Raw genomic sequence first — 13,398 nt, forward strand, 5'->3', positions numbered from 1 at the left:
CTCGCGTTATCTTTGATTCGTTGGAAGTGATTGCGACTGCCTCATTTCGTGATTGATGAAGGATTTCCATTGTGGTATCATCTTTTGATCTCGTTGAAGGATAACCATTGCAATTTTGATATTCCTAAACCCTTTTGAAGGATAACCATTGTTATATCCTTAAATGCATATCATTTGTGAGTTTTGAACACTTGATCAAGTTAAATGAACACTACCCTGCCCTAGGGTTAAGATAAAGGTTTTTTTTTTTATCAGAAAAGAAAACTCCTCCTTCAAGGCTCAAAGGGGTTAACGAGGGTCTATCTCCCTTATATCTCCGGTGTTGAGGGATTTGAAACAATGCCTGTACATCCTCAGTAGGGTTTTATTCAAAAAACACTCAATTAGGGATTTTGCATTTTTATTTCATCATTCTCCCTCCGCTTGTTGCCTAAGCAAGTGATTAGATAAAAGTTGGTATCATATTGCCAAAACTTTTTATGAGTGAAAACGAATGGATTACTTCAAGGCAAACATAAACAATGCATTATGGTTTTCATTCAGAAATTAACAAATTTTACATGCTAGCAATGCTTAAACAAACAACAAAATGCTAGGAATGAGAATGCGATAAAGATTTTAAATGAATGTCATTCTTTAAGAGACTTGACTCCGTATGGACTTGTTGCTCCTGAATGCCTTTTGCAGTTTTGATACCCCATCGAGACTTCAATTTGTGCATAAAGTCTCTTGGAGTGGATGTGGTTGTTCTGAAATCAGCGAGGACTTTAATTCTGCCTTTGAATGTCCTACCACCTTCAGTTGAATAGCTAGGTGCCCCAGCATGGTAGCCACTTAGTATTATCATATGTTCCTTCCCCACACTTTAGGTTACTTCCCAGAAGAATATTCCAACAAAGGCGTACAAGAGTGGTGCATTTTTGCCTTACTTTAGGGATTCGAGCAATGCAAGTGATGCAATACTCAAGATAAGAATACGTCTTGCTTATCCCTCGGTCGGGAGCCCCAAATATAGATGCTAGAACTGTAATCACCATCCTAAATGGAAGAAGCTAGTATGATCATCAAACTCAGGAGAGCTATATGTGGTAAGGAAGACCCACAACACAAATCTTAACCAACTGAGATTCTAACAAGCAGGGAAGTAATTGGGCGCAAGGCATCGAAATTACACCAGTTCATTTCTCATATTCTTTCTTTCTCTGTTGACGAGAAAAGGCCACTGAGAAGAAAATTCCGGGAAGAGATGACATATGATATGAAGCAACAACTTGAGAATGAGAAAAGCCTTCGTAGAACACTCTTGATTACCAAATGGCAAAAGATTCCGACGGAGTCACACAAGAATTTGTAATGCTTTAGGGATTCGAGCAATGCAAATGGTGCAGTGCTCAAGACCAGAATACGTCTTGCTTATCCCTCGGTCGGGAGCCCCAAGCAACTTCCACATATGTATGAGAGGTAATTACCACATTAACTTTAATATCAAAACTGTTCGGAGTGAGCATAAATGACCTTTGCAGTTCTTGATATCAGGCACTAGGCACAAACACACAATGTCTAACTCGAAGGAGTCGCGACCTTTTATGGCTTTCAAAATTTCCTCTAAGAGGTGAAATCTTTTTGTTATTTCAATAATCAGGAACCTGAAGACTTCAAATTCCAGACTTTTCTCATGATGCGAAATCTCCTTAATAAGAAAAGGAATCTTAATAGTATTTCTGACATTCTGATTCACAAGACCTTCTCTCTTGAGGTGAGATTGACATTTGCATTTGGCCTCTAAGGAACTTGTCTCAATTCTTCTTGTCAAAGAGAAAAAGCTTGAATAACCTCCATGCATTGATTCATAATCCCCATTTTTGTTCTCATTTCATTCGAATCCTCACGGAGTTGTTCCATTATTAACTTTTGAGCACATAGCGGTGAGAAGTCACTTTTGTTGTTGAAGTCTGAATTTGAGTAGAAAGGGCCCCATGGGCTTCTGAGAGAACTATGAAATGCATGATAGTATGAATGCATGTTTCATTTACAAGGGATCCTAAAGTCCTTTCACACACTTTTTGTTTCTCTTTCATCAAAGCTTTTCTTTTCTTTTTGCATATAGTATCTTTTCTTTTCTTTTTCTTTTCCATCTTTTCTATTTTTCTACTTTTTTCGTTTCCTCTTTTTTTGGAAATAGACTTTAGAATCCCCCACAAATGAAGTGGATAAAGTAATGATGTTATGCAATGCAAAAGCATGGGATCAAGGTCCATAGAATCTTAGTAACCACTGTACACTCCTCTGAATAACTGATACAGGTCAGATGTCATGAGATCAAAGGTCCGACATATGTACCACACGACCATAGGAACAATAGTCACCATCAGAACAGAATAGTCACCAATGGTACCTGTCATGTATATCCCACCCCACTCACAGGTGAATCTAGGTCAAGGTAGGTCAAAGGACTCCAGCGTTAACAATTCTCCTGAAACACCATCATTGTTGCAAATACATGCCAACAATGGTATCTCATTTGAATCTCAACTGGTCGTGGGTCTCATGATCGCAATCAACAGAATCTGACATTCTATTGGCGTCATGACTATCCACTCTATCCTAGGTATCCTATGTGTCAACTCTGGCCTGGGTATTGGGCCTTTTACCTCATAGAACATCCCACCCAACCTGCAAACAGAGAAAATATGTGGCCCCCACGGGGACCCATAATATAGTCCAAGATGCGGAAAATAGACATGATATGCAAGCAGGAAAATAAACATGACATGCAGACATAAAATAAATGAATGCAACATATAAACAAAATATAGCACACCCAATAAACAAGCAAACAAACGGATAGGCTAGGATCGACTCGCTAGGAATGGACCAGCACAGGTCTATCACATCCCCAGCAGAGTCGCCAGCTGTCGCTACCGCGAAAAATGGAATCAGAGTCGCCACTAATATATTCATCCCATCACGGGAAAGGAATATCAGAAACCTAACTCGAAACAAGAACAAGGTCTTTCGACCAAAGAATAGGGTACGGGAGTCGGTTACGCAAGGGGAAGGTGCTAGCACCCCTCACGCCCATCGTACTCGATGATATCCACCTACGTTTGTTTCTATCTAAAGAGTGTATCTATGTCTAAAACCTAAATGCGGATGAATGCAAAAAGAAATACGGGGAAAAGAAGGAATTATTTACAAGTGTGCTCGCTTAGGCCCCGCGACCCAATGCCTACGTATCCCTTAAAAGGAATCAGAGCTACCGTAGTTCGGCTCCATAGTTTCCATTTGTTTTGTGTTTTTTAGTTGAACAGAGGTTAAGGTCGCAATCCACGATGCTCGACCTTTGGAGACTTATACGCCTAGTTTTCGAATGGACTTAACTTGTTCTTAGGTGCCTAACAAGGCAAAAGAAAATGAACTTGGGTTTGTGTTTTTTATGTAACTACATGATGAACAAAACCCAATACAAGGTTTCGCACCACTTCGTCACTTTGTTTTAATTCGAACCTTTATTAAGTGTTTTAAATGTTTTTGGTTGAGTATTTTTTAAGGGAATTTACTCGCGATTCGAATCATATAAAAATGTATAATGATCGAGAAACAGATTAGGGAATGAATCCCACTCACTTCTATCCCATTATGTAATGTTCGAGAAATAGATTAGGGAATGAATCCCACTCATTTCTCTCCCATTAATTAATGTTTGAGAAACAGATTAGGGAATGAATCCCACTCATTTCTCTCCCATTAAGTAGTGACCGAGGAACAGATTAGGGAATGAATCCCACTCATTTCTATGCCACTAAGTGATTGAGAAACAGATTAAGGAATGAATCCCACTTATTTCTCTATCACTTTCTTAATGTGATTCGCATCTCTTTTTATTAATGTTTTAATGTTGAAAAAGAAAAGAATGAATAAAGGGGAACTAACCTATTCTCTAATCTAAGTTATTCTAATCTACAAGTGGCCCTAAGGTCAAGGATAAGGGATCTCTACCTATGTTATCATGCATAGATTACAACCTAAGTTGTTCTATGTGACTAATCTTAATGAAGATTGAAGTCACCTCCCTAAGGGAACATGGTAAGCATATAGTAAGAGATAAGCAAAAGCAATAAGCAAGGTAGGTGACTTAATGAAGTCCCTAACCAAGTCTACTCCTAAGAGAGACTACACACAATGAATCCCAAGAGAAAACAATCCACGAAATATGGAGAAAGAACAAACAATCGTCGCCTTTTAAACTAATCAACAATCAAAGTGTGAAAGAAGAGGCAAAGCATGAAAATGGGAGAAGAAAGCCCTAGGGAAGTAGAAAACCAAGGAAACGAGTGTCTTAAATCAAACACAAAAGCACCATGGCATCACACAAAGATATTCACAAGAAGTTACCAAAGTATCGCATGAATCGTTACTTAACAATCAGCGAACAAACATCATTTAGTCAAAACAAAAAGAAAATGAACACATGGCCTAAGCTTGAAGTCAGTAGCATATTAATTCATTTATTGGTCTACTACCTTATACCAATCTATGTTAGTCAATTAGCTTGAAGCAACACAAAGTTCTAACAAAAACTAGACAAAACTAGGTCAAAACTAGCTAGTGAATTCAAATTGTGAACGAAGTTAGAAAAAGTCATCAAATGATAGAAGTCAGCAGCAAATAACCTCTAATAGGTGTCTAAACAATCATAAAATCATGTCAAGGAGTTTCATACAAAATTATAGGTCATTTGTACAAGTTATGATGCAATCGTTAACCAAAAGCAAGTTATTTACATGCAAGAAAGGAAAATTCAAGTAAAATAAGAAGACACTATTTAAAAATTTCAAATCCAGGCCTTAGGACCTCTAAACATCCCTAATAATATGTACAAAAAAGATCCAAGTCAATTGCAAAATTTTATGGCACATTATGAGCAAAAATCAACACAAACGTCAATTAGAAACACATACTAACCAGGTCTAAAACCCTAAGCAAAAACCTAACCAAAACAAGGAATTGGAACTTCATTTTTATTACACATTATCATGTATTAGTCTACTGAAATCATACAAAAATTGGCAATTAGATTCGACTCCTAAAGCCCCTAATCAAATTAGTTTGCAAAACCTAGTAAAACATGAAGCATTGTGAACACATGTGAGGAAATGATTTATTAAAAGTAGTGAGCTAATTTCTAAAAATCTATAAAAAATACTAAAATTATCTAAACACATAAAACTATCTAAAATGTATTTTATTGATTTTTATTTGAATTAAAACTAGTTCATGAATAAAAAGTTAGAAAAGAAACAAAGTTGAAATAAGACTAAAATCTGTCTAGTGGGGGGGTGCGTTAGTAAATTTAAAATGAACTAAGCTCTACTGAAGGCGCATTTGGGCTTCATCGTAGGGGTGTGAAAAGCAACGAATTTGTGTGTATGGCCCAAAGGATTTTTATTGTTCAGACTATCCTAACAGCCAAAAATGGCGTCATGGGCCAAGGGGAGGTGGATCTAGCAATTTCGTTTAGCCCAAGGTTTTTGTTTTGACCCATATCAGATTTTATTGATTTAAATCAATCCAATGGTCCATTAATCATATTAATGTTCTATCTGATCTTGTTATCAACAATTAATTCAGGTTAATTCAATTAACAGCATCATTATATTCCAATTAACACTAAACTATATACTAACCAAATATTTAAACCATATGTTAATTAATACGTTAATTGAAATAAAATAAAAGGGGATTAGGGCAAAATTACAAGTGAAGATTCACCTTCTTCGAACGAGTACCCCTCTCCTCCACGATGAGCTCAGCGGCGGCGGAGATCCGATTGCTCCGGTGAACTCATTCCCTTCCATCGATGCCAGGACGATGAAGGCCTCCATCTCAGTTCTTCGACTCAAGCTTCCACGGTCTCCACTCTCAAATATCTCCTCTTATCATCCCAATCGCATCTCTTCGCTCGAACTCCCTTCTCAAGCTTCCTCTTCTCACTCACTAATTCAAAGTCCGGTTCGGCGCCGTCACCGCTCCTTGTTCTCACTCTTTCACTTTTTCCGATCAACATTCCTTCATCTCAACACACACCGGAGTGCGTCCGGTGCCTCCTCGATTTTGAAGAAGCTGATACGAAATCCAGAGAGACTCCCCAAGAATTCAGGTATGCGCTTTCACTGTTGCTTTGTGTTCGGATTACCTTCTTCTACTTCCGGATGCGTAACCGTTGCTGCAGTTGTTTCTGTGTTGTTTGCTTGGGATGTGCCGCGAGAGTGAGATGAACATATGAGTTTGGGAGAGCGATTCTGCTATCAGTTTTCTGTGAATTGAAGCGTGGAGTGATGAAGAATCAGAGATTCTTGGAGAATTGTAGATGATGAGGCAATGATGAAGACGTTGAAGCAGGTGAATTCAGAGAGAGATATAAAGCTCATTACAAAGAATCGGTTAGTTCTCTTTTTTGATTCTGTTATTTTTCTGTTGCAATTTTCTCTTTTGTTTTCTGAATTTTCTGTTGGTGACTTGATGAAGGTTCGTACAAAGATGAAGATTGGTGGTGGATGAAGCGTGTGAAGTGTAGATGGAGGTGAAGTGAAGGTTATGAAAAATGATGAAGAATGGCTGAGAGCTTGAATCAATGGTCAAGTGCAGAGTTATATAGGTGAGAAATTTCTGATTCTTCTGTTAGGATTCAGTTGGGTTCTGTTTCTCATCCCCTTCTCTGATTCTAATGCTTCTGCCATGTACGAGTCTCTGATTCTGTTAGCTTTGTTAGAAGGTGGTTAGAGATTGTTGGAAATCGGTTATATGGTGGTTAGAAGTTAGAATTCTGTTAGAGAGTTAGGATGGGTTGAAATTCTGTTGGTGTTATAGGGAGTTGACAGTTAGGATAGTTAGAAGTGTTGGTTAAATTGGAAAATAGATTCTGTTATTGATGTTTTGGCAGAATATGGCAGCATGTATATATTTGTATAGTGCAGCATTGATTTTCATAGTTTGATGTGGGTGAATTAATGTGAAATGGTTTGAATGTTGCAGGATTGCGATTTGGCTTCGGTTGCGTTTTGTGTAGCATTATGAAGGTTTGTGTGAAATGGTGTATGGCTTGAAGCTTTGAAGAAAAGGTTTACAAGATGGAGGATTCAGATCAAGTGCAGCCGGTGCGGCATTGGAAGTACGGCATTGGACTAGGAGATTAGGAATCAGAATTGGTTCTCTTTGTTTAGGAGGAGTATTGTAATGTTCAAAGATTTTTTTTTTGTAATTCTTTTGTAGCACCCTTTTAGTTTCACACAAACTTTCGAATGTACTTTGAATATTGCATTGACTTTCCATATGAATGCTTTGAATTTAAATTGTGTTTTCACCTATTTCAATTTCAGATTATTCCTCAATGTTTCCAATACTCCTTTTAGATTAGAATCAAGGTGTTCCAATATTTGAATTCGACCTTCCATGCGCCATAAGCAAAGTGTGGATCCAACCTTCAATGACTAAACTGTACCAAATTGACAATTAACCCGTGCTTGCACTTTTAATCACTCAAAAGCAATCACCCTCATAACTTGCATTATTAATAACAATATGGACTAATAATTCGCAATTGAAGAGGACCACTTTAAATGAGCCAAGAACCTTAGGTAACTTGTAATGGAGGGGACATGATGAAATCGATCATTGCAAATCAAGAAGACCTTATTTCACATGATGCCTTGTATCTTAAGGAACCTGCAGATGAACAAACCCTATGCCGAACAGAACTTGGATGAACAAATGGAAACCTAATCCTCTGAGGTCCATGAACGCTAGATGCCTAGGGAAATAAACCCTGGGCCTAGGGATCCATATAGATATGAATCATCTGATCAGTTGTCCTTTCCAAAAGACCCGAGTCGATCACAATCTTGATATGGTGTAGGGCACCATCCTTGAGGAAACAAATAACCTTTTACAAAGACCTATGTGGAACTCCAGCCTGTGTTCATGATTCTCGATCCCTTGTCATTCTATTTCTTAATGAATGCATGAGTTATGTTAATGCCCTAATGGAGAGATGTACGTGAATGCAAAGCTTAAGCTAGTTAAAAATAAATATGTGGGCAAATTTTGGGGTGCAACAACCGGTTACACCAAAACCCGTAACCGGTTACACTGTACCAGAATCATTTTTCTGCGTTTTAAAGAGTCTATGATAGTCCCAAATACTCTATAATGGATCCCCTGCACTCCCAATACAGTTCTAACGAAATTGTATCATACAAACACATTTAGAAACATCAGTATGCAAGGATTATAGCAGAACTAACATGATTAGCATTATTGATTCATACTTCACTCACAATCCCTAAACCCCAATTGAATTCCCACATGCAAACCCCATGGTTACTAACTAGGTTCTCACCTTAGAGATGAAGAAGATAATGATAGAGCTGAAAGCAAGATGGAGATGATGACATAAGCAAGATTTGGGACAGAATCTGCTGCATGCAAGGGTAGAGCAATTGGACCAAGTTGGAAACTTTCTCCCCTTCCTCTCTTTCACGTTTCCTCCTCTTATTTCTATCAAATTCTGGTTTTGTGTTCAATTGGTTAGAATGTCACAAAGAACCAAACAAGTCCTTATTCTCATTTAAGTGGGGAAATGTCAATATTGCCCTCACTCTTACTAATTGGCATGATTTATGTGATAAACCTATTAGCAAAAGTGTGTATCATACTTGTCCATTACTCATATCAATTTAATTTAGAATTGGTAATTGGACAATTATAATACCGGGTATTACATTCTCCCCCCCTTAAATAGAATTCGTCCTCGAATTCAAAAACTTACCAAAACAAGTGAGGATAGGATTCCCGCATCTCTGACTCAAGCTCCCACGTAGCTTCCTCAGGACGCGTCTCATCCCACATCACCTTCACGATAGGTATCTCCTTACTCCGTAGGGACTTGCTAGCACGCTCTAAGATACGGTAAGGTTGAGGATCATAGGAAAGATTTGGTTCTACTTCAACAGAATCCGGAAGAATAGGATGAAAAGTATCGGGCACGAACTTCCGGATCTGAGATACGTGGAATACGTCATGCAGCACGGATAGTGAAGGCGGTAATGCCAACTGATAAGCCACTTCACCTACCCAGCTCATAATCTGATATGGTCCCACATACCTCGGACTGAGCTTTCGCGTTTTGAACGGTCCTCCCAACCTTAATCTTGGAGTGACCTTCAAATACACATGATCACCAACCTCAAATTCTAAAGGTCTCCTTCGCTTGTCCGCATAGTTCTTTTGTCGGTCTTGGGCTTTCTTAAGATTATCTTGGATCATCTTGACTTTCCCGGTAGTTTCTTGTATAATCTCCGGTCCAAGAATACTCTTCTCCCCTACTTCGGCCCAACATAGTGGTGAGCGACACTTTCTCCCGTATAGAGCCTCATAGGGAGCCATACCCAAACTAGCATGGTAGCTGTTATTATATGCGAACTCTACCAACGACAAATGATCCTTCCAACTCCCACCTTCTTCTAGAATGCAAGCTCTTAACATATCTTCTATCGTCTGGATTGTCCTCTCCGTCTGCCCATCGGATTGGGGATGGTTAGATGTACTCATATCCAGTCTAGTTCCCAATTCCTTATGAAACATCTTCCAAAATCTCGAAGTGAACTTTGGATCACGATCGGACACTATACTAGATGGCACGCCATGCAACCGTACAATCTCCGCTATGAAAGCCTTGCGAGATGAATCACGTTGTGAGTGGTCTTTACAGGTAAAAAGTGAGCAGACTTAGTCAACCTGTCCACTATTACCCATATAGAATCATGTCCGCCTCGGGTACGAGGTAATCCCACAATGAAATCCATGGAGATAGAATCCCATTTCCACGTTGGTATCTCCAGTGGTTGCAACATTCCTCCTGGCCTCTGATGTTCAATCTTAACTTGTTGGCAAATGGAACATTGCGATACATACTCTGCAATCTCCTTCTTCATTCCTGGCCACCAAAAGTCTTTCCTCAAGTCTTGGTACATTTTGGTCGATCCAGGATGAATAGAAAACCTACTCTTGTGTGCTTCATCCAGAATCAAACGCTTCAACTCAGAATCGTTCGGTATACACATTCGTTGCTTAAACAAGATTACTCCATCAGGTGCCCTCACAAAATCAGGCATGCCTCCGCTCGCTTGCAATTGTTCATCATACCCTTGTGATATCCGAATTCTTTCTCGTAGCTCATTCTGGATGCTCAAGTTACTAATTAACACACCATTGGGCGTCCATTCAAACTGAAGGTTAAGATTTTGAAACTTCTCCAACAATCCATGCTCTAACATCATCAATTCAGCAACTCGAAATTCTTTCCTACTTAAGGCATCTGCTACTTTGTTGGCTTTTCCTGGATGATACTTCAATTCAAAGTCAAAATCTTTAAGGTACTCCATCCATCTCCTTTGTCGCATATTCAACTCCTTTTGGTCGAAAAGATATCTCAAGCTTTTATGATCACTGAACATCTCAAAGTGAACGCAATATAGATAATGTCACCACACCTTGAGTGCGAAAACTATTGCAGCAAGTTCAAGATCGTGGGTCGGGTAATTCTCTTAATGAGATCTCAACTGCCGAGATGCATAAGCTACCACGTGGCCATCTTGCATCAATACTCCGCCTAAACCTTTCTTAGAAGCGTCGCAGAACAATTCATAGGATCGGTTTGGATTCGGGATCACTAACACGGGTGCAGTAGTCAACTTCTTCTTAAGTTTCTGAAAACTCTGCTCACACTCGGAATTCCATTCAAAAGCAACCTCCTTCCGTGTAAGCTTTGTCAATGGTAAGGCTAACTTAGCAAACCCCATAATAAATCTCCGGTAATAACCTGCCAAACCTAAGAAGCTTCTGACTTCAGTGACACTCTTTGGCCGATCCCAATTCACCACCGCTTCCACTTTAGAAGGATCCACTACCACGCCTCCTCCCGAGATGACGTGACCGAGGAAACTTACTTCGGATAGCCAAAATTCACACTTACTGAATTTGGCATACAATTGCTTCTCTCGAAGAGTAGATAACACAATCCGCAAATGCTCTTCATGATCTTCGGGAGTACGAGAATACACCAGGATGTCATCAATGAAGATTACTACAAACTGGTCCAGATATGGCTGAAAGATTCGATTCATGTAATCCATGAAAAATTCCGGAGCATCAGTCACACCAAACGGCATAACTAAAAACTCGTAGTGACCATATCGGGTCCTGAATGCAGTCTTAGGTACATCTGAGCTCTTCACTCGGATTTGATGGTACCCTGACCTAAGATCATTCTTCGAGAACACACTGGCTCCTTTCAACTGATCTAGGAGGTCATCAATCCGTGGTAAAGGATATTTGTTCTTTATGGTAACTTTGTTCAGCTGACGGTAATCGATGCACAGGCGCATACTTCCGTCTTTCTTCTTTACCAAAAGAACAGGAGCTCCCCATGGAGAAACACTGGGTTGGATAAAATGCTTAGCAAGAAGCTCTTCCAATTGGCTCTTCAGTTCTCTGAGTTCAATAGGAGACATCCTATATGGAGTGATGGAAACTGGGGCTTTTCCAGGAACAAGATCAATTGAGAACTCTGCTTCCCTTTCCGGAGGAAGAGAAGTGATATCCTCAGGATATACATCAGGAAATTCGCACACCACTGGAATCTCCGACAATTCAACTCTCACTGAAGGTTCCTTGGAAAGAACTAAAAGAAAGGATCTTTCTTGAGAAAAGAGATAATTAACGGCGTTGATCGTACCTTCTATCAACTTGGTAATTGCATCATCGGAAAAAGTCTCTTCAGCAGGAATGAATATGGCCTTCTCTTTGCAACCAATGTACACCGAGTTAAGAGACAACCAATCCATCCCTAGAATAACATCAAGCCTCTTGAGAGATAAGCAAATTATATCAATTGGATAGTCACGACCATTAAAAGACACCGAACAATCTTTACAAATTAGTCGAGCTTCCACGGTATCATTCGTTGCCGAAGAAATAATCATGGGATCAGGTAACGGAATAACCTCCAAACCAAGTCGGTAAACACACTCGGTAGAGACAAAAGAATGAGTGGCTCCACAATCAACTAAAACACATACGGGTTGATTATTAACATAACACGTACCCGCAATGAGATTGTGGTTTCCCTTGGCCTTCCTCGAATCCAAGGTGTAAACGCGACCTGCAGTCTTCTCAGGAGTCCTCTTTTGTGGACATTGTGGAGCTATGTGGCCCTGCTCTCCACATCTGAAACAAGTCACTGAAGCGTACTTGCACTCCCCGGTATGCTTCCTACCACACTTGCGACAATGGGGCGGTTGAGCTGATTGGTCACCATAAACCTGCTTCTTCTTTGATGGAGGATTACGGGGCCTCAAGTGTTAAGTAGATCTTCCTTGCTCCCTAAAATTAGTCCTGTTCTGGTTCCTCTCCTCTTAAACCCTCTTCAAGCTGTTTTCAGCAACATAGCATTGCCTTAAACATTCAGCATAAGTAGTGAACTCTATTTGGGAAACACTATGAGCAATGTCGGCCCTCAAACCCATCATAAACTGATCAATCTTCCATAGTTCATCTGGAGCATAAACAGCTTGTCGGGAGTAATCAGCCAAGTCTTCGAACTTCTCTGCATATTCTAAAACAGACATGTCACCTTGCTTGAAGTTCTGGAATTCTCTCTCCTTCTGAGTCCTCACACTATTAGGGAAATACTTCTCCAAGAATGCTACTTTGAAGTGTTGCCAATCCTTAGGAATCTCTTGTGTGGTAAAATAAGTGGATGCAGTGTTCCACCACCTAAGAGCTGGTCCTTTCATCTTTTGAGCAGCAAAGATCACCTTTTCTTCTTCAGTACATTGAAAAGCTTGGAACACCCTTTCCATACCAGCTAACCAATCCTGAGCCAAAAGTGAATCAAGTCCGCCCACAAACTCTGGAGGATCCATCCTGAAGAAGGCACGAAAGTCTGGTCCAGCTGCAGCTTGAGGAACGGGAACTTGAGTAGGAGGTTGTTGTCCCTACATGCCTTGCATCATTTGAGCCATCATCTGGTTCTGCTGCATCATCTGTTGCCAAGGCACGCCTGCCCCTCCAGCTTCTTGCTCGGGTTCCACATTCCTAGTTTTAGGCCTTCCGGGACCTCTGCTTCGCTCAGCCATCTCCCTGTCTGTCCTACGCATGGAATCGAGTTGATCAGACTCAATGTCATAAATAAGACATAAGGAATCATACTGATTATACACATATGAGGCAGAATTGTACTGCATTATGATGCGTCTTAGCAAAGTCGAGGATCGACCTGCTCTGATACCAACTGTAACACCCCACACATATATGTCTAGAATAATATGCATAAAGTAT

The 13,398-nt window shown here is 39.9% G+C and overlaps 1 protein-coding gene across 1 annotated transcript; it reads right to left on the minus strand.

The window, feature by feature from the left end:
- Positions 1 to 9,722: 9,722 nt before the first annotated feature.
- LOC131642912 (uncharacterized) lies at positions 9,723 to 12,983 on the minus strand. Its single transcript, XM_058913074.1, has 3 exons — positions 12,592 to 12,983; positions 11,896 to 12,285; positions 9,723 to 10,506 (listed from the first exon to the last, which is right to left on the minus strand). Exons 1-3 carry the CDS (start codon positions 12,981 to 12,983, stop codon positions 9,723 to 9,725), a joined length of 1,566 nt encoding a protein of 521 aa, XP_058769057.1.
- Positions 12,984 to 13,398: the final 415 nt, after the last annotated feature.

The sequence above is a fragment of the Vicia villosa genome, unplaced genomic scaffold (assembly GCF_029867415.1).
Source record: "Vicia villosa cultivar HV-30 ecotype Madison, WI unplaced genomic scaffold, Vvil1.0 ctg.006078F_1_1, whole genome shotgun sequence".
Taxonomy (NCBI): domain Eukaryota; kingdom Viridiplantae; phylum Streptophyta; class Magnoliopsida; order Fabales; family Fabaceae; genus Vicia; species Vicia villosa.

What these genes read in the sequence shown, in the direction of transcription:
- LOC131642912 (XM_058913074.1), bottom strand. Translation starts at nt 12,983, where the DNA reads ATGGATCCTCCAGAGTTTGTGGGCGGACTTGATTCACTTTTGGCTCAG. An exon ending in GAACTATGGAAGATTGATCA is followed by an intron (nt 12,286 to 12,591) that starts GTTTATGATGGG and finishes GACTTGTTTCAG; the next exon opens with ATGTGGAGAGCAGGGCCACA. An exon ending in GTTATTCTAGGGATGGATTG is followed by an intron (nt 10,507 to 11,895) that starts GTTGTCTCTTAA and finishes TGAGATGTTCAG; the next exon opens with TGATCATAAAAGCTTGAGAT.